We start from the raw sequence: 21,649 nt of genomic DNA on the forward strand, positions 1-21,649 counted from the left end.
TCCATGACAGCTTTTCTTGTTAAATATCTGCCATATATGGATGTATTATTGCATAAAAAACTTCTTATAATTATAAATAAGTACATGGAAAATAATTTAGCGGTAATTATAAATCATTAAATTGAGAATATTATAAAAGACCGGTGTGAATATTTTAAAATAGTTTACTTTCCTGATAATAATTATAGGAAGAGGCAAAGTGCGCATGCGCAGACAGAGTCTTTCCCGCCATATGATCGTAAATTGCGCCGGGTTGGATTGTTCATAAAACTGTGTGATTTCCAGAGAAAAATGACTGAGAAAGAAGCAGCCAAAGGTAATATATAAACATACTGGTGTTATTTTTCAATGGCAGAAGGTAAAACTGTCCTTTTAATCATAAATATGGGAGTTTTACCGTTTGATAGTTTTATGTTTGGCGGCTGGCGAAGCCTTTTTCGTTTGTTGTTGATTCAAAATAAATTTGAGTCTGGACTTTGATCTTTATTATTAAGGGGTTTATTTATTAATATATTCCTCAGGGTAAATCCTAGAGTTAAGAACTTCATTTTAGATTGTTTTTTAAACTAGAAATATTGAAATTACGTCGTAATTGCGCCATTAATCGGACAAAGGCTTTCGTAGACTTTGATCTTTGTAATTACGGGGTTTATTTATTAATATATTCCTCTGGGTAATTCCTAGAGTTAAGTATTGCATTTTAGATTATTTTGTAATCTAGAAATATTGAAATTACGATGTAATTACGCCATTAATCGGACAAAGGCTTTCTTACCGTATGAGTTGTGGCGACGTCATTATAACCAAACAAACTCGTTAAGGCGGAGGAAAATTCATTGTTGGGACGTATTTTATATCTGGATTTCTGTTCCTCTTATATCATATATCCTACTGTCATCTCTTGTCTTAGACATGGCAACAGGTAAGGGCCTCTGTTCGATCTTGCTCCATTTTGACCCCTATGAACGGTAAAATTGTGGTTATCTCGCTTAAATAATTGTCAGCCTCGAAAATGTCATTTTCAAGAAAAACTATCTTATAGTTTAAACATCCTATTTAACCGGAAATGTAATAAGTTTTCGCTTAGGAAAAAACCTTATAAAATCGGTTTTATTATAGTAACAGACGGGAAAAACTTCCCTTCCAAAAAGCTTTTTCGTATAGAAAATTTGGGGTGTATGTATGAAAGCGGCCACCTGCATGTATTATGTCTTAAAATGCGGCAGTGTTAGGGGGCGTCAGCTCCCCCCCCCATTAGGTAAGTAGGTAAGGACACTGTAGGGTAGGTTAGGGGGGATAGTTTATGTTAGTTGATGTCCATTTTAAAGGAATGCATGAGGAACTGGCCGCTGATATGCAAAGGCTCTTGGCAGTGGATGGTGGTCGCAGGGTGGCGTTAGGCAAGTAGTAAGGACATGGCTTGTAGGTTAGGTTAGGAGAGGAGGTTAAAGTTGGTTGGTGTTCATATTCTATGCACGGAGAAATGCCGCTGATATACAAAGGCTCCATGTAAAGCTATTTTCCTCAATTTTTCGTAATTTAAAACTTCACCACATGGGAAAAAGTACTAGAAGAAAACAATAGCATTGCATAATTTTGGTAGGTGGTGTATGTATGATAGCGGCCACCCGTATGTATTATTATGTCTAACTTAGAATACGGCAGTGTAAGGGGGGTCGTAGCGGCTGTTAGCCCCCCCCCCCCCTCCCTCCATTAGTTAAGTAGGTAAGAGCACGGCTTGTAGGTTAGGTTAGGGGGGATAGTTTAGGTTAGTTGATGTCCATTTTTAATGAAAACACGAGGAACTTATTAAATTAGGAATTAGGATGTTGTTGGGTGTATGTGTGAAAGTGGGCACCTGTATGTATGATAACGGCCGATTAAGAATGACACTGTAGGGGCCGTTAGCCCCCCACCTCGTTAGATTAGCATAGGTTAGGTTAGGTTAAGGGCAAAGTTTACGTTAGTCGGTGTCCCTTTTTAATGCACGGAAGAACTGGCAGCGATATACAAAAGGCACTGATGTTAGTGTCTCCTTATAAGGTATGGGTTAAAAATGTTTTATGTCATGTATTTGGTTGTCAGTTTGTCTTCTAACTCATATTGTTCTATACTAGAGCAAAAACATAATAACCATCCTTTTAACAGCCTAGGAGGGACCTACAATTGGAAATGCCTCCTTAGGCCTCGTGCTATGTCTGGAATATGTGTATACCATTGCAATAATAATAAAGTCCTGCTGATGGATAGCATGCTATTGTATTGGACAGATCTGGTGTAGTTTGTAGAATAGTGGACACGCCCAGTAATGTCCTAGGAGTGAACTGGGAGATTGCCGAGGGCATTTTCATCCCTAGTAATGAAGTTTACATAGATAATATTATAAGTGGGTTGTTTTAGTTTAGATAAATCTCTTGATTTAGTAACTTGGGATTGATTTCGCCCTGTTCCATGTTTGTTCCAACCTATGGCCGCGGATCTACAAACTTTCCAAAATTGTCAGTTTGGTCATCTACGGGTGCCAAGGCCCAGGTGTTCCCCGGGCCCAATGTTTCATGATATGACACCGTGCAAGGCACAACTTCTGTAAACAATCGGGAAACTGCTCATAGCTCTCTTTGTAATACACGTTATGCTTTCAGAATGAAAAGACAATCAAGTTGAATAACTTAACAATGGCTACCACCGCACAAGACGTGGTGTCCGAGACGGAAAAGCAGTTGGCAAGCGTACGGAAAGGTACCCGTCCGAAGGTTGGTGGTAAGTAGGCTCTTTATTTGTCAGTCTCATACAACACGGAATAATTCATGTGACATTTTATCAGATAAGTTAATCAATTTGTTTGTTATCCCTTTCTGAAAGTGTAACATGTTATAGAGAGGACTATAAGCAGTTTTCTGGGTTTAATTACTGCGCAATGCGTAGTTCTTTTTTCCTTTATTGGGTCGACGGTAACTTCTAGCATGTGACACTGATACTGATGATATAAATGAATGGGTAGTCTGTTAAGAATATTGACAATTTATGACCTGTGTTTGAGGTCTCTTGTAGTTTTAGTTAAATGCAGAAAATGCATGTTAGGTTAATTATTTGAAAATATATTTTATAGTTTAGATCAGGGCAGGATTTGCAACATTTTAAAATTTTTGTATATTAAGTGAACTACAATTTGACCATTTCCATTGGAAATGTCATACCCGACATACTCGACTCCCTTGAGGAATAGGGGGCGTCACGAGTCCCAAGTTATTTCCCGGGCCGAGGCGCGCGAAAACAACCAATTGTACATCAGCACAAAAACTCTGAAAACTGCATATACCCCTCTATTAACTAACATGCTATGTTTCCAGAATCTGAAGGCAAACACGTCGAGTGACCGACTTGGTTAATGTCATATGATTTGATTTAGAGTTGTATGAAATGATAAATAAGGGGTACTTGCCATCAATTTAATACTGGCTTCTAATATGGATCTTGACAACAGCTTTTCTATCAAAATATTGCAGTTAGGGTACTGGTAGCCAATGATAAGTTATGAAACTTGTTTGCCTTCACAAACAAGTTTGTTTTTTGCTTGTTCTGGTCCAAGTGGTTTCTGGCTTGTGACTACGGTGAGAGAAAGCATAGTGTGTGTAAAATACAAGGCTGCCTTGTAACTTGTAACCTAACTCGACGTACGAGGTCGTATCGCTTGTCGTGTGAGGTACAGGGCTGCAACCTAACCTAACCTAACATATGTCAGTGGGTGCCCTGGCTGTTTTTGTTCTGATCTATGATATTTGGCTATTTTGAAGACCTTTAAAAACTACCTTTTTAATTTAGGTGTGCCTAATATTTTTATCTTATTCTTGATTAAAAGTTGCAAGTACTGAACTGTATAGCATTAAATTTACCGATAAAGAAAATAATTTCACGCATTGGAACTAAAAAAGTCAATACTGGGATTTGGGTACCACAAAAGCTAACGATTTATGCCTTGAAATAATTAAGTACTGTATACCATTACAGTAAGAATGAATAGGTCTTGCATTGAACATGGCATCACTGTCAGCGATAGTAGTTTTTGGTATACAGTACTGTAGGCTTCAAATCCAAAATCGTAGATGATTTGTTAAACTAGAAATTTAAACATCACTATTTCCTCAATGATACTGAATGAAAACTATATGTTATCCATAATGAATTGCTAAAAAATTGCGTAACATCATTAGATCTCATTGTCACTTGAAAAACATCACTGAGCCAAACATGTCTGCAAATATTTTGGAGGTAATTGACTTCTGACCATTTTTGTCGTTTGTGTTACGCGATTTCACTACAGAATTAGATTTTGCCCTCATGGTCGTGGCTTGTATGTAGGAGAACCACGTTAAAAGTTTGATATTGTGATATCGTAAGATAATGGGTTTGGACAGTACAGGGCCTTATTGGAAAATTTTGTATGGAAGGGGGAAAAGTGAAATATTTTGCTTGGTGGCCCCCCTCACATAATTCTGTACTATGGCTAAACCTTGAAGAGGAGAGAGAGAGAAGACAACTGCTCTCTACTTGTCAAAAAGAAAGTGATTAGCTCAACAACAATAATAAGAATAGGGAAGTGGGGAATATGGGGAAAGGAAGAGTACCCCTGGATACAATCCAGTTTATAGCTCAAAGGCAGGTACTCGGGATGGGAAAGATTTAGGAAATAGGGAGAAAGAGAAGTACAGGAGAAGAATAAAAGAGAGGGGCAGACCCTCTTGCGATATTAGGAAATTGGTATCATTATATTGATACTTTGCACACACGACTAGCTCTCTGATCTGTAAGTATATTTATAGGTGGCTGGGTACCCCTGGCACATGGGGTAGGGTTGCCACCTCACACCAAAAGTTTAATTGGCTACCTTCCAGAATATTGGAGATTGATCCTTGGGTCATACCCAACATGACTACCAACTAAGAAACAAACAATTAAACGACGTCAGGGGTGAATACATACCCTTCGCAAAATCTTCGATTTTGGCGAAAACGGTAAAACTCGGCCTGTTAAAAGCCTGGATCGAATGCTCGTCAAGAATGGACTGCTACTGTATTCAAGTCGAGTCAAATTCTACCTTTCAGAAACGGCATTTCATGTACTGTAACTATATAGCATTTTTTTTTTCAGCAAACGTATGAATGTGTTTAATCATTGTCTTCGTCTCCTACGCCTATTGACGCAAAGGGCCTCTGTTAGATTTTGCCAGTCATCTCTATATTTTGAGCTTTTACTGTATATCGATACTTCTCCATTCATCATCTCCCCTTCACGCTTCATAGTCCTCAGCCATTTAGGTCTGGGTCTTCCAACTCTTTCTAGTGCCTTCTAATCTCACTTGAATGTTTCGCCTATGACGTTTGCAGTAGTAGGAAATAATATATACTGTAAAAGAAATTGCTACTGTTTCCTGATATATCTGTAAAATGAAAATTGTTTCCATATATGATCATGCAACTTTGATCGAGACGTACGAATACCGTACAAGTAGTATATATTTAGTAAACTAGTACACTAATTTTCCCTAATTAAATTACATAACTTAAATTTTGGCATGTAAATGTAGCCATCCACATACCCTTATAAATGTCCAAACAAATTATTAATCTATAGAAACAATAATTTGAAGAAATGTCATGTGCTTTATATGTTTATTTCTACTTGATAAGCTAATAATCGCTAACAATTTTTTTGCAGACACCTTTGACGATGCCGTAGAAGAGAGAGTCATTAACGAGGAGTACAAAATATGGAAGAAAAACACTCCCTTTTTGTACGACTTGGTTATGACCCATGCTCTGGAGTGGCCATCTCTAACAGCTCAATGGCTGCCAGATGTGACCAGGTATGTTTTGTTAACTGCAGTATTCCAAGAGGTTGTCAATCTCTTCTTTCGACCTTATTAATCTGGCGGTATTGCAAGATCGGCTTCTCGAGTTTTACTATTTTCCATCTATTTCTCTTTGCATCTTCTTCCCTCTTTCCTATTTCTATTTGCATCTTTTCCCTCATTCCTCTTCCACATCCAAATCTCTCCTTACCACATCCGTCTATCCGATCCACTGATGTTCCACACTCCTTCCCTTTACTGGCATGTACTGGGCTCTCTTGATTGGTTTTACCTCCTTTTGTTATATGGCCGTACTATCTCGGTCAAGAGACTTCATTGGTATCTAGGCTATTATTACATGGCCGTACTATCTCGGTCAAGTTTTCTTAGACTTAATTGATATCTAGGCTAATGCAAGTACACACTTCAGTTAATATGTATAGAATTCAAAAAGTATGTATATTGTGCAATGGTTAAAGATTTTTTATGTACCCTTGTATATTGCATGTACTGTAGTACTTTTTGATCGCTTAGGTCTCGAGTAAATTTGTTTTATTTGTTTGAGTTATCAGATGATTTTCTTAATATAATTTAATAGTTTAGTTACTTTGATACAGTAAATTAATGTCTGGCTTTGAATTATTTGTACGTAAAATTTTCACAGATTAACACATTCTTGCAATACGGTACGTTTTGTCTGGTGATATGTAAAGCTCATTCAGTTATTAACAAACAGTACCGTACAATTACAGTACTTAATTAGTTAACTAGTACATAAATTTTCACTTCATTAAATGTAATACATACATATGGAATGTCCTTAACTAGCTAAGTATTAGACAATGAGAAAATAGGCCAGATATTGGAGATTTATAGTAGTTTCAGGCCGGAGGAAAAAGCCTTTTTGACGTTCAATACTGTAATTTCAGATTTTTTACATGTGTATTCCTATATGTGATCTCAAGTGGCATTTATAATTGCTCAAATAATTTATAGTCTTATAGTAATTTATCTTCATTTCAGGCCAGAGGGAAAAGATTACAGTGTCCATAGATTGATCTTGGGAACTCACACCAGTGATGAGCAAAACCATCTCCTTATTGCGTCTGTCCAGCTACCAAATGAAGATGCACAGTTTGATGCTTCGCACTATGACAACGAAAAAGGAGGTATTGTGTGGTCAGATTTGTCATGAAGATACCTTGAATTAATGTTTTACTGAATATTTTAACCCTTTTACCCCCAGGCTATTTGGAAATTTCCGACCCTTAACCCCCAGGGGGTTATTTTTTTCCCAGCACATTTTGCAGTATATATTTTTTAAATTGCTCTACCAGCCTTAATTTTTGGCATAAAGAGGTAAGGTTGGTCTCATTCTCTTGGAAAATGCCTGAATTTTATCAAAAAATTTTCAAAAAATATGAAAAAAAAATTTTTTATAGCATTTTTTTGCAAGGGCGTACCAGTACGTCCATGGGGGTGAAGGTATGGCTTTTGTGAAATGTACCAGTACATCCTTTTTGGGGGTAAAAGGGTTAAAAATTAAAACAATCCTTACCAATACTTTATGTATATTGGATTCATTGAGTGGGGAGGTGTATAACTCGCAACTTTTTACCTTTTCAGAATTTGGCGGCTTTGGTTCCGTGAGTGGGAAAATTGAAATTGAAATCAAGATCAACCACGAAGGGGAGGTGAATCGTGCACGGTACATGCCTCAAAACCCTTGCGTCATTGCGACAAAGACACCGTCGAGCGATGTCCTGGTGTTTGATTATACAAAGCATCCTTCCAAGCCAGATCCTTCCGGGGAGTGTCATCCAGATTTGAGGTTAGCATAAGATAGAATTTTTAATGTAATGATTTCCTGTAGTGTACTATAATTACTCACTGTAGAATGTCCTTCAAGAAATGATAGTGTGCTAGTCGACCAGAAAACTTACTGAAGATTACGACTTAAGAAAGCATACGGCCTACCTTGGTTTGCCCTCACGTTTTCCTCCGCTAGGCCTACCATTATAGAAAATGGGAGTAGGGTAAACTACACAAAACTCTGGTCGTTTGAGAGGAGGTTCCAGGTTCCTCCTAAGAAAGTGTTTCTCGGTAAGTATGTTAGGAAAAATACAAATTACTAATAATTTATGATTTAAGTGGGGCAAGTGAACGACAACTTGCTTATGTAACTCAAGTCCAAGTGTCTTTGGTCTTGCCCCTTCATGTAAGTAAGGAAGACTTGGTAGTGTGTGTGTTATGTATTTTCCAATTGGATTTATTGTGGTTTATGCACATCTATTTGTGTACAGTAATTTGCTGTTTTTGTGGTTTTATATACACTTGCATCTCCACAATGGTATTTTACGGGTTTTGGGGAATCGCAATTATAGTTTGCACCAACAGTAACGGTCAAAAATGCATCAAGCAGATGACCAATTGTAAAAATATATTATTCATGAGGTTGGTACAAAAATTCGACTGATGAGGGAAGAGTGCTTTTGAAATCTGCAGGGAAATTAGGCTTCGATGTTGGTGTTTTTTTTTATATGGTAGTTATTCATCTGAGACTGGTTATAACTGTAAATACAGTAGTGTTTTTATGAATTTTAACAATTTCTGTTCAAACTATACATACTGCTTATGGAGGGGAACTTCTAGCAGTAACTCCTATGCAATACAAATTTGGAAATAATATTGGAACTTTGATTCTGAAAAAGTCTTCAATTGTTTCCCCTTGTGCTAACCAGCGGCATTTAGACGTTCACGTTAAAACTCGTGAGTCTGAAGTTCTGATCGTAGCTTTCAATCTTTTTTCTGAACAAGTCTTTCATCGTTTCCCCTTGTGCTAACCAGCGACATTTAGACTCGATCCCGTTGAAACTCGTGAGTCTGAAGTTCTGATCGTAGCTTTCAATCTTTTCAGGCTTCGTGGACATCAAAAGGAAGGGTACGGTCTATCTTGGAATCCCAATCTTAACGGCTATCTCCTCAGTGCTTCGGACGACCACACCATTTGCCTCTGGGACATTAATGCTACTCCAAAGGAGAATAGAGTAATTGATGCCAAGACTATCTTCACGGGCCACACAGCTGTTGTAGAGGTATTGACTTTGTTAAATTTTTGGGAGGTAAACTAGTATCAAATGTTGCCAAAATGCTATTAACCCTTTTACCCCCAATGGACGTACTGGTACGTTTCACAAAACTCTTCCCTTTACCCCCATGGACGTACCGGTAAGTCTTGGAAAAAAACTGATATTCACATTTTTTAGCATATTTTTGATAACCTTATGAGAAACTTCAGGCATTTTTCAAAAGAATGAGACCAACCTGACCTCTCTATGACAAAAATTAAGGCTGTTAGAGCAATTTAAGAAAATATATTGCAAAATGTGCTTGAAAAAGTAAACTCCTGGGGGTTAAGGTTTAGAAAGTTCCAAATAACTTGGGGGGTAAAAGGGTTAATTGATTTAGTTTTCTCCAGTAATTATTTTTTAAGATTAAATTTGATCTTTTTGAAGGATGTGGCATGGCATCTCTTGCACGAGTCCTTGTTTGGGTCCGTAGCAGATGACCAAAAGCTGATGATTTGGGACACGAGAAGCAACAACACCAACAAGTCTTCACACACCGTCGATGCACACACAGCGGAAGTGAACTGCCTTTCTTTTAACCCCTATTCAGAGTTTATCTTGGCAACGGGTAGTGCAGATAAGGTACGTAACGTTCGTGAAATTGGGTGCCGTGAGGTCTTCTAAAAGCCGTATATAGTTTGTAAGTGACCCCGTTTAACGTTTGAATTTTACTTGTTTGAAGTACTGTAGTATTTTGTTACAAATGTTTTTATTGTGCCCATTTGTTGTGATATCATTGCTCAATGTTAAATGGTTTTCACTATACTGTAGTCGAATATTTAGTGAGGCAGATTTGCACCAACTCACAGGGGTGCCCTTTTAGCTTGGAAAAGTTAACTGATTGCTGATTGGTTGGACAAGATAATTCTAACTAATCAGATAGCAGGAAACTTTTCCCGAGCTAAAAGGGCACCGCTGCGAGTCGGTGCAAATGCGCCTCATTAAGAAAAATTGACTGTAGATAGCTGTAAGAAATTTTTTCTTTTCTTATTACTCAATTTTGTAACGTAGCATTGTCTTTGGTATTAGACACCATTCGATGGTTCCTCCTATATATATAAATATTGTGACCCAGTTCCCAAGAAAGAAAATTCCAGTATAGTACATTACTATATTCGTTGAGAAAATCTACGTAAAATGTCTGTCACCAGCAAGTGATATAAACTAAATCGGACATAAAAGTCGAAGATTATCTGTTGATCTGTTATCTTGTTAACTTTCTTTTCTTTTTTTTTTTAACGCAAGAAAGATAAAAGCGAGACTAGTGAACTTAACTGTGTAGATTAACTGAAATTGTAGTTTTTGTTAAATATAAAACTTCTTTGTACAAACAATAATCTTAGGGTGCATTTTCGTGTAAAGCTTATCTCGGTTACACCAACCTGTTATTTTGAGTCTCGACTCCCAATACGTAGAGGTGTGCTTCGACTAAGTTACAGCTACAATAATTTCTGTGCATTGAAACAACTGAACAGAGTTAGTGCGGGTGTTGGTTGAGGGCAGATAACTCCTTGTTACAAGATTTGCAACATAATTAACCTTTCACATAGTGTAAAAGTACTGCTTCGTTCTTATATCCTAGTATTGGTAAAATTCATTAGTTGCTATCTAAGAAAAAGAATGAAAGGTTACCTAAAGCCTGGCATAAACCCTTCAGGAGTGGGCTGTAATCATCTGTAGGTCTGAATAGTCACTTGCTTGGCTTTAGTACTGACTTCGGGTTCTGTAGGATGAAAATTGGTTGATTAGAATTTTTGCTATCCTCCCCAGAGTTCCCACCCTATGAAATTGTCTAGTAGCCATCATTGGTCTGAGAAAAATTTTAAGATAGTCGAGAGATACCGCTGTGAGGTAGTTGATTGTTGGAATGATGCTTCAGTTGGGGCTGCACTGCTTGTTTTAGCTGTTTTCTGTAGGACTGTAAGGTATATTTCTGAGATGCAGGAATTAACCCTCTAAATTACCTTTTTGTAGAGTCTAGGTAGTTTCCTTACCTTCCTGGACCTTTTGTTCACGAGTCATGTAGTACTTTAGTTAAGCTTTATGTGGGTGCTCAAAAAGTAAACAAGGCAAAGTGTCAAAATCTAAGGATGCTGTTATTGTGGAGAGTTGTTTCTTTTTGGGTACTGTGTCCAGCCCTTTGCATTTTTGCCATGAACTAAAAGGGCAAGTGCTTAAAAGAAGTTCTATTGATCCCTAACCCTTACGAGACCATAATGGCAACTAACAGGGCTGGCTGTTCTACCCACTTTGCAGTTCATGAAGTTGCTAAGATCACCACTTTCTTGGTCAGCTCTGGCACAGGGCTTGCTGAATTTGTATGTAGTTTGACCTGGTGATTAAATGTGTAGGTCTTATTGACAGCAAGTTTTTTTTTTTCAATCAAATTTAAATATATCAATTGGTGGTGGAATGGCTGTTGTACTTGGAGGTAAGTGAGAAAGTTCAAAATCACCTAGCTCTCTATGCCAGAGATGACCATTGTCTTCCTTCCCTTGTAAGAGCTCGGGTATGAATGTCTTGCATTGCATTGAGAGATTGGCTGCCCACTGCCTTCAAAAACAAGTTGGATAGCTAACATGTTTTGAATGTTGTGACTTCTGCCAGTGTTGAAACTGGGATAGTTAAGCAGTATCCTGTAGCAAGGAAGAGACTAGGTCTTGTCACAATGAAAATAATCCCAAATCTTGCACGCTTCACATGGCTAACAACATGCTAAGGCATTGCAGGCTTACTCGAGAACCTCTACTATGTGCGTGGAGGTATTTCCTGAGAAATTCGATAAGAAATTGAGATTAGATCAAGGAAGACGCATGATCAGGCAGCAGTACACTTGGCCAATCAAAAACCATTATTAGAGTAAAAACTTTATCTAATGCTACCTTCTAGAGTTGTTAGAGCATACAAATATGAGTTATTGCCAAATGTTACTTCAGCAAGGCGCTTGGAGTAAGGCACAAAAAAGCATGTGGTTAATAATTGGGAAGGGATCAGATTTCATTACCCATAAAGAAAAATTGCTTTACTAGGGTGAGCTAAAGTGTTGATGCACAATAGAATGGAAGCAGACGTAGTTAGTGTGTACATGGAGTGTGTTCAATTTAAAGTTGGTGTAACGGGTAAGATCTACGTGGAAAATGTTATAAAAATATTTGAATGAAGCCAAGCAATATATTCACTGAATGTGTAAATTCATAAGTATTAATTTAGTGTTCTAGAGTTTTAGAAAGAGGGGTTTCAAGGGACTAGTTAAAGCATTAACTGTGTCGGCCCTTGTTATTCGCGGTACTTGGGAGCGCAGGCTATTTGAAATCAACGCCCAGCTTGAATTTTATCACAATATTTATGAGATTTTGTTTAATAGGTATTGCATTGTTCTCGGTCGCAAAAAAAAATAAACCTCAAAGAAAGAACCTACGATAAAAGAGGGCCGACTGTATTACATTTTCCAAATTCCAGTATACCTGTATGCATTTTTGTAAATTGCTTTGATTTGATGTTATAATTGCATTTCCTAATTCTTTCATTATTTCTTTCCCTTTTTATTTCCTCTTGCTTATCTCGGTTTGCATCAGATACTTGTTGAGCCTTTGACTTTTTCTGTCAATTTAGTTTACCTCTTTTCCTTTGAATTTATCTAGGTTCTTATATTTAACAACACATCATTGTACTGTATGGAATAAGAAATATTGTGAATTATGGTTAAAAGTTTTAAATTTGCTGTTAAGTCCTTTGTAGCATTATAAGGAGACTTAAGTCACAGTATAAGGCCAGTTTTTTTTTTATGATGGAGTTAGTATTAAATTAATACTACTTATGTGAAGAGTAGACTTCATCTTAAGTTTTTTTAATTGAAGCATTTAAACTAACTGGTATCTTTTAAAGGTTTGTGAACTAATGTATCATAATTTACCAATTTTATTAATTTTTTCCTTCAATGTATTAATAGATGTCATTTTGCCTCTTTAATTCATACCCTTCCAGTTCCTATTTGTGTATAATCTTTTAAGTGTTTTCATGTAGAATAAATACAATTTTTTTAAATCTTTTAAGTGTTTTCAAGTAGAACAAATATAATTTTTTTTTATAATTTGTGAAATCCCATTGAGAACTGTAATATTAAACTTAATGTACATGTCATTGATATCAAAGGGAAGCTCAATTGTTTTAGTTTTTGATATGTAGCTAAGCATGAGAACTCTGCTCTTGGAACGGTTCAACATGCAACTTCCCTTACAGACGGTCGCTCTCTGGGATTTACGTAATCTGAGCTTGAAGCTTCACTCATTTGCCATGCACAAGGACGAAATCTTCCAGGTTAGTAAACTTTTGTGACCTTGTGTGTGGTGAGCGTGTGAGTGCGACTCCTCCTCACTGCTATCGTTTTCCACCCGCCTCCTTACAGACCGTTGCTTTGTGGGACCTGCGCAACCTCAAGCTAAAACTCCACTCGTTTGAGTCGCACAAAGACGAGGTGTTCCAGGTGAGCTTGACCGAGTTGGAGCGGCTGAGGGTGTTTTTTACAGTAGTTGTGGCAGGACTCGGCAGGATCCGAGAGTGAAAAGAGAAAAGTTGGTCGTGAAGGGGCGGGAGTTTTGTTCCTTAGTTTGTTGATGGATGGTAACCCTTGTTTTTATTTATTTTGGCCAGTTGGAGGTCTCAGAATTTTATTTTGAAACCCACTTTCCATTTATGATTTCTTCAAAGATTTATGAATTCAGTACTAAATATTTCTTTAAAGATTTATGAATTCAGTACTAAATATTTGTAAATTATTTTTTTTAATGATTTTAGGTTTGGTAATTTTCTTCACAGGAAAAGTACTTTTAAATTTATTAGTTGACCTTGGCCTGAATTCTTATATAAGTTAAGGTTTTACGTTACGTTTTTTCTTTGTAATTGTAGTACATGATTGCAATTGGGAAAATTCTCTCCATACGACTATAATTCTAGCGTGAGAAGTTAAGTACAATACCCCTGTATTTACAATTATTCCATTCAGGTTCAATGGTCACCACATAATGAAACCATATTGGCTAGTTCCGGTACCGATCGGCGATTGCACGTGTGGGATCTGAGTAAAATTGGAGAAGAGCAGAGTGCTGAGGATGCGGAAGATGGACCTCCAGAGCTTCTTGTAAGTATTTTTGAGATCCTAATAAAGATAACTTATTTTTGAGATCCTAATCAAGATAACTTATTATTTTTGAGATCCTAATCAAAATAACTTTTTTTGAGATCCTAATCAAGATAACTGATTACTTTTGAGATCGTAATCAAGATAACTTCTTATTTTTGAGATCCTAATCAAGATAACTTCTTATTTTTGAGATCCTAATCAAGATAACTTATTTTTGATATCCTAATCAAGATAACTGATTATTTTTGAGATCCTAATCAAGATAACTGATTATTTTTGAGATCCTAATCTAAACTTTTTTTTTTGAGATCCTAATCTAAACTTTTTTTTTGAGATCCTAATCAAGATAACTTCTTATTTTTGAGAACGGAGTTGCAAGTTGTGCTTAATAGAGCCAAGGGTTTTGACTGACTTTTCTGTTGAATGTCCCCATTGATTGTCATTAGTTCTTTAGGATGTAATTTAAGTAATATCTAGTAATTGCCACTTCATTTTTCAGTTTATCCATGGCGGCCACACTGCCAAGATTTCCGATTTCTCCTGGAATCCAAATGAACCGTGGGTTATCTGTTCTGTCAGTGAAGACAACATAATGCAGGTTTGTCTTTTAGATTTCTGCTTATGTAGTGTCCAAGGTATCTTGTATGCTGTTTTGGGATGTTATTCAGTAGATTTTGTTAACCTGATAGTATACTAAAAGTATCATATTAGCTGGGACATAGTGGCATGATTTTCATTGTCAAATAGTTAACCCTTTTACCCCCAGGCTATTTGTAACTTTCCAACCCTTAACCCCCCACTCTTTTTTTTTTTCAAGCACATTTTGCAATATATATTTTTAAAATTGCTTTAACAGCCTTAGTTTTCATCATAGAGAGGTCAGGTTGGTCTCATTCTTTTGGAAAATGCCTGAAGTTTGTCATAGTTATCAAAAATATGCAAAAAGAAATGTAAATAGCAGTTTTTTTGCAAGGACGTACCAGTGCGTCCAAGGGGGTAAAGGGATGAGTTTGTGAAACGTACCAGTATGTCCATTGGGGGTAAAAGGGTTATGAGGTCTTAACAGAATTTCAATCTGCACATGCTTTGTTGTTAGTAGAGGGACATCATCTTGTCCAAGTTCAAATGTGGTGGTAATATTCTTTGTTGAGCAGGTTAACACCATTCTTGTTTCATTCTTTAGTTTCTTACTCATTTACTCTATTATTATTATTACTAGCTAGGCTACAACCCAAGTTGGAAAAGCAGAATTCTAAAAGTCCTTAAATTCTTAGCTTCTTGAGATTTCTTCAGAATCTTTTAATCTGATTTCCCTGAATATTCCTATAGAGAATTTTCAAGTCGAGGCACAAGCGTTGGGTGATTGCCATGCTGGAGGTGGTTTTAATTTCATCATAAATTTTCAAGTAGAGGCACAAGCGTTGGGTGATTGCCATGCTGGAGGTGGTTTTAATTTAATTATAAATTTTATTACGAATAGAGGTACTGTAGTAGGTTATGGAAACCTGCTTTTATTTTTTTCTCCAGTTATGGAAGGTTGCAAGGAAATAATTTTTAGCTGATTGTCAGTGAGATTTTTTAGTTTATGGTCTTCCATCTTTTATTTCCTCCATTTATTTATTCAAAATTCAATTTTAGAATCTCACTTTATCTCTTCTTGGAGACCGACACTCCAGAATCAAACCATTGTTCTCTAGTCTTGGGTAGTGCCTTAGCCTCTGTACCATGGTCTTCCATTGTCTTGGGTTAGTTCTCTTGCTTCAGGGTACACTCAGGCACACTTATTCTCTTATTTTTCTTCCTCTTGTTTTGTTGAATTTTTTTTAGTTTATATTGATACATACATATACCAAAGGCACTTCCCCCAATTTTGGGGGGTAGCCGACATCAACAATGAAACAAAACAAAAAGGGGACCTCTACTCTCTACGTTCCTCCACCCTAACCAGGGACTCAGCCGAGTTCAGCTGGTACTGCTAGGGTGCCAGAGCCCAACCTCCCACATTATCCACCACAGATGAAGCTTCATAATGCTGAATCCCCTACTGCTGCTACCTCCGCGGTCATCTAAGGCACCGGAGGAAGCAGCAGGGCCTACCGGAACTGCGTCACAATCGCTCGCCATTCATTCCTATTTCTAGCACGCTCTCTTGCCTCTCTCACATCTATCCTCCTATCACCCAGAGCTTTCTTCACACTCTTCTTAAAATACTTTATTTTTCCTTGTTTCCTTTCCTCACGGTGCTATTTTCCCTGTTGGAGCCCCCGGGCTTATAGCATCTTGCTATCAAAGTAGGGTTGTAGCCTAGGAAGTAATATTAAAAATAATAAGGGTAGTAATAATTTGATTTTTTTTTTTTTTTTTAAATTACATCCTACTGTTTTCTTTCATTTCAAGGTCTGGCAAATGGCAGAGAACATTTACAATGACGAGGAGCCAGAAACTCCCGCTTCAGAGTTGGAGTCGGCCGCATCGTAGAGTCTCCGTAAATTGAGTGTCGTCACGTCATCATCACGTTCATAATTTCATAGATATCTTTCCGTTAGTGTTATCATTCATCATTTCATTTTTCATATCAAATTCTCAAGGATAATTAGGAAATTAATCAAATTAAATCATATTTTTTTTTTTTTTTTTTTTTTTTTTTACCTGTGCGGTAGGTAACTTCAGTGTTGTTACATTGTCTTAAAACTTTAAACTTCTATTTGAAAAGCACACATTTCTCAGTAGTCCAGTTGATGTGTATGTTGGTGTGACATTGTAGTTCACATTGAGCTCTTAAAATTTAGTTTCATCAACATGTAAAGCATCTGGATATTATTTGACTTTAGATGTACTTGTTGAACATTTTTAGGTTTTATCTTTAGCACTAGGCTGTGTATCAATAAAGTAAAATCATATTCCCATTCCATATATCTTTATCTTACTCTTTTGTTCAGATTAGTGGAAATTCATTTCTTAATAAAAAATTAAGATAAATTTGGTTTTTCAGTGTCCTAATCTTTTTAAACAATTGATAAGTAGCATTAGTTTGTAAATGTCTTTTCTTTGGTATTTTAGTAAAGTAACTTGTGGATCCTGAGTTGAGAGCTTTTCTCGGCATTATAGATTTCACTGTTAATCACGACCTTACCATCCGTAGGGCTACATGGCGAGTCGTCTGCAGCCATTGTCTATTTCCTGGTTGCAAGGGGAGGAAGTTTGGACGCTGATCTTGTATCAATAATTTAGGGTTGGGACATTGTACTAAAGGTATCTATACTGTTCTCTGGATCTTCCACTCATGAACAAGCTTTCACTCAAGGTGTTTTCCATCCATCCATATACCAAGGCACTTCCCCCAATTTTTGGGGGTTAGCCGACATCAAACAAATGAAAAAAAAGGGGACCTTTCCTCTCTACGTTCCTCCCGGCCTAACGAGGGACTCTTACAGAGTTCGGCTGGTGCTACTAGGGTGCCACTTCGTTCCTAACCCTATCTACTAGAGATACACCAGCCATATAAGGATTTCACATCGGCAAAACAACCACATAATACTGTGAATTGACAGAAACTGTCAGAAGTATTATTATTTGAAAATTAATGTGGATCTTTTCCAATTTCCTTTCTTCCATCTGGTTGTCCAAGTTTGCTGAGTGGTCACTAATTCATAAAAGTTAAAAAGTAATTTTGATAATTGTGACATAGTCTATGCATTTGGCTGCTTTTTTGTAAAACTAGTTTGTTCCTATCTAAATACAAACCCTCTTTATTTAATTGATTAGCTGTGGTGCAGCTCTTATGACCAGATTGAATGATTATTGTTGGCCATGCAATATTGTACGGTTGTGTGTGTTCTCTGCACTTGGTTATGATGGCGAATGGTTGAATGTTGCCAACCTTCCTTTAGTTTTTAGTGTGGAACTTTTCCTTACTCAGAATGTTAAACCTCAAGTGTTTGAGAGATTGTAAGTCTTGAAGGGTCACATTTGTGGCACCTTCACAAGCCTGGTGGGAATTGATCCTCGTCCTGTTTGTGCTACATGTAGAGGAAAGAGATGTAAAAATGATCTTTGTGATATCTGCCCAAAGTTGTCATTCTCCCAATGGGAGAACTATAAATGCTGCAGGAAAAAGGTTACATGGATTGTTCCCTTCCAACAGCTCACTCCTTGAAAGGAGGCAAATTGAAGCATCCTTTTTATACCCCTGAACTTACCATCCGATCCTTCATTATCGAGTTTTCCAGAGGTACCGATAACAGGATGGCAACCAATCTTTTGTGCATCAAAAAAATTTAGTGTCTCCTACCCTCCTTAGTGAGGCTGAGAATTGCACTAATGTCTTTGAATTTTCAGGTGGGGACCTGGTAGATTTATCTTTGATTCCTGTACATAATGATTAAGTTTTGATATCCAGGGTATTAAATTTTATTTGGCAAAGAACTACTTTTTCAAGACAAAGCTAGAATTTTTGTTCTAGCATTAGGAATACAAAAAAAAATCAATTTCTATATTTTATTACAAATGTACATTAATGAACAATGTTTACTCAGAGATCAACTTTAAATACTGTGTGAACAGTCCTTCTACATTACCTCCACAGCTAGTAATAGTTTTGTATATCAGGGGTTTTATATAAGGCCTAGTAGTTAAGCCGTATTATGCTCAACCCTTTGCCCAATAGTGTTCCTATAAATCAGTTTTGAAAACTTTAAAAACTTATATTTATTTGAACTGAGTTTGAGCAAATACTTTACATATTTAGATATGGCTATAATTTTCCTATCGCCCACTATCTAGTAGTCATTTGTATTCACACCAGAAAATCTAGCATATTTGCTCAGTATTCTATATTGTAAATCTGATATATACCTGTGTAACTTTACAAAACACAACCTAGTTTGTTTTCGTTGCAAACTATTACAATATTTTACAAGTGCTATAATCAAGTTTTCATAATCTGTTACATAGAAATGTAATCTAAATTCTGATGAAATATCATCAGTCCTATTTCATAGTACTGTACCTTAAAGCACTTATCGTAGTATAGTATTTTATATCCAGAATGGGTATTGTACTATTTCATAGTACTGTACGTAAAAGCACTTGTGGCAGTATGGTATCATGTATCCAGAATAGGTATTGTAAGCACACGTAAGCTGTACGTGTAAAGCACGTTATTTTCTACAATGTCACCATCAAACTAGTTTGACAGCTTTCCAATCTAGTTTCTTTTATAATACAATGGCATTGATTATGAGCAAGAATATACACCTAGTCATTGTTTAGTCAATGCTGTAGCTCCTTCAAGTACCAACACCAAAAATAACAACCAACCCTGAGATTTTCAAGTATACTAAAGTATATCACTCGCTCTTCACTCCATAAGTCACGTCGAGCACCTGGCAACTTTTAATACGTACTATTACGCTTCATTTCACTATCTAACGCAGTTTTATTCTCCTTTCATCTTAGTTCAATCTTTTCTTGCTTTTCTTTTTTCTTAATAAGATCTGGAGGGTGAGGCATGGCATATCGTAACTTCTCCCAAAACTTTGGGTCGCTCTTCAGCAGGTAAGTCCTTGTGGAAAGGTACAACCTCAGCTCTTCATCTAATTCGTCTTTTGGTGGTACCTAGGAATAGAAAAATACGTTAGTGATTTACAGTCGAACAGAATATAAACACGTGATTTGAATGCCAGCAAAGTAATGTTATAAAAACTATGGTATTCCTAAATATTTGCTTTAAAGTGAAACAATTATACCATAAAGCGAACTTAATTTTGAGACTTCCCCAAATTCATGACTCTCAAACAAAAGCCAGGTGGCAATATAAATTTAAAATTGGTCTTGGACTTCAAGTTATTCCGGTTGGAGGTGTCTCCACTTCCTCAGTCCTGAGTCACTACATGTATAGCTTTTATCTGTGTATTCCTACGCAGATACAAACTAAAGAGTCATTTTAATGGGATTACTTTGGTTTAGTTTACTATGGCCAGACAACAAAAAAGTAATTGGCAGATACATTATCTTGCGTTGTTAGGCAACTGCTTTCCATGACTCATTGCTGCTCTTCATCCTTTTATTGTTTTGCTTGTATCTTTGACATTTCCTGTCACTTGCTTTACCATTATTTGTGAGTTGGTGTGTGGCTTTCAACTACATCAGATTAAATGCTTTCCTACCCGGGCCATATTGGTCGCCCATGTGGTACCTTAACCAGCAGGATTGAAATGGATCCTCACCTGGTATGTCCGTCGAGTTGAGGAAAAAGAGGTATGTTGGAATCTCCATGCGAGTATTGTATGGAGTGGTCATCTTCCCAGTGGGATAGATGTCGTTCTCGCCAAAATAAGCGAGCCAAGAGATCGCTCTCCTTTCCCTTCGGTAAGCAGTGAGAAGAAACTAAAGGATAGTTTTGGCTACAGATGTTATCTCCCTTGTTCTTCATGTCAGGAGCTCTATGGGGTTTCTGTCACGGGGGACGATGGTCATAATTTCATTATCACTTTCGCACCTGGTTTTAAAGTGCATTATGAAATTGACTCTGTTCTTATTGTGGATCCCCTAGCTATGGCAGCTGTGCTCACTGAGCCAGATCCACTTGATGCTTCTAATGTACATCATATTATGCTGTTCTGTCTAGATTCCCTAACCCACACCACTGTATTGAGTGGGAGTTTGTATTTGTCAGACTATGCAGATAAGTTATTAACCCCCTTGAATGTGTCTCCTATTAGGTCAGTGAAAGCATCTCGTTCCTTGAAGGACCTTAGAGTGAAGCCTGTCGTTTCGCCTTGTACCAAGGCAGCCTTACTGGAAGATCTGAAAGTGTCTATGTATCCAAACATGAAGACGTCATTGCGTGTGAAATTACTCCCCAGCAGTCTGGGAAGGCCGACAGGTCCAAGAAAATAAATCTGGAGTTCCCCAGTTTTATAAAATAGAGATAAAACCTCGCCCCTACCCAAATAGGAACCTATTGTTTTTCACTAGGGACAAACCCACTAATCATCTAGACACCATTCTTACACTGTCCAACTATCATGATTATCATGATAAGCATTCTTCAGAACACTTAACTCTTTTTCAGATGATTCTTTACAGGTACAGGAAGCAGACAAGGGGTGCGAGTTTCTCCCCCTTCCCAAGGATCACTCCCCCATCGGACGTAGAAGAACAGATAGGCAGACGACATAGACATGGCCCTGACCGTAGGCATTAAAGATGGCAGCGCACTAAGACCTCTCGCCTCATAAAGAGTTCCGAGAAAGACTTCAACTCCTCGGCTTCACGATCAAGACAGGCGACCAATCTTACGATGGGAGCAAACTGAATTTTCGCCCCCTCCTCGTTATTACTCAAGGGAAAGGAAAAGTAAAGACCTTTGTTAAGTCTACATTCTCGCCTGGATATTATCACGTGTGTGTGAGTACAAGCTCAGTTGATGTATGATCATGAGCATAATTGCCATTTAAGAGGTTTAGATGTGCGCTATTGGAGCTACCTTCCCACAGTCTCAGATCCCCAAACTTAGGTTTGATGTGGCCC

General features: G+C 37.3%; 2 protein-coding genes across 7 annotated transcripts in view; one reads left to right on the forward strand and one right to left on the reverse strand.

Annotated features, from left to right (window-relative positions):
• Positions 1-185: 185 nt before the first annotated feature.
• Positions 186-17,095, forward strand: LOC137652493 (chromatin assembly factor 1 p55 subunit). 5 transcript variants are annotated; one of them, XM_068385933.1, is made up of 11 exons: positions 188-316; positions 2,643-2,760; positions 5,716-5,863; positions 6,872-7,017; positions 7,475-7,679; positions 8,766-8,943; positions 9,364-9,558; positions 13,216-13,293; positions 13,979-14,113; positions 14,616-14,714; positions 16,514-17,095. In XM_068385933.1, exons 2-11 carry the CDS (start codon positions 2,676-2,678, stop codon positions 16,592-16,594), a joined length of 1,350 nt encoding a protein of 449 aa, XP_068242034.1. In that variant the 5' UTR covers positions 188-316; positions 2,643-2,675; the 3' UTR covers positions 16,595-17,095. The 5 variants fall into 5 exon arrangements, with proteins under 5 accessions (XP_068242037.1, XP_068242034.1, XP_068242035.1 ...); XM_068385934.1 differs by lacking the exon at positions 13,216-13,293 and adding an exon at positions 13,382-13,459; XM_068385935.1 differs by lacking the exon at positions 188-316 and adding an exon at positions 786-922.
• A 1,507-nt stretch (positions 17,096-18,602) lies between these two features.
• The window catches only part of LOC137652495 (protein toll-like), an 83,635-nt gene continuing 80,588 nt past the window's right edge, over positions 18,603-21,649 (reverse strand). For both annotated transcript variants that reach the window (XM_068385939.1, XM_068385938.1), the window contains exon 6: positions 18,603-19,732. In XM_068385939.1, the coding sequence (XP_068242040.1) occupies positions 19,565-19,732 (168 nt within the window). In that variant the 3' untranslated portion in view covers positions 18,603-19,564. The remainder of the gene's footprint in view (positions 19,733-21,649) is intronic.

The sequence above is a fragment of the Palaemon carinicauda genome, chromosome 13, assembly GCF_036898095.1.
Source record: "Palaemon carinicauda isolate YSFRI2023 chromosome 13, ASM3689809v2, whole genome shotgun sequence".
In the NCBI taxonomy this organism is placed as follows: Eukaryota; Metazoa; Arthropoda; class Malacostraca; order Decapoda; family Palaemonidae; genus Palaemon; species Palaemon carinicauda.

Coding starts and splice junctions, on each gene's coding strand:
- LOC137652493 (XM_068385933.1), top strand. CDS start 2,676: ATGGCTACCACCGCACAAGACGTGGTGTCCGAGACGGAAAAGCAGTTG. Junction 14,114..14,615: donor ATGGACCTCCAGAGCTTCTT/GTAAGTATTTTT, acceptor TTCATTTTTCAG/TTTATCCATGGCGGCCACAC. Junction 14,715..16,513: donor GTGAAGACAACATAATGCAG/GTTTGTCTTTTA, acceptor TTTCATTTCAAG/GTCTGGCAAATGGCAGAGAA.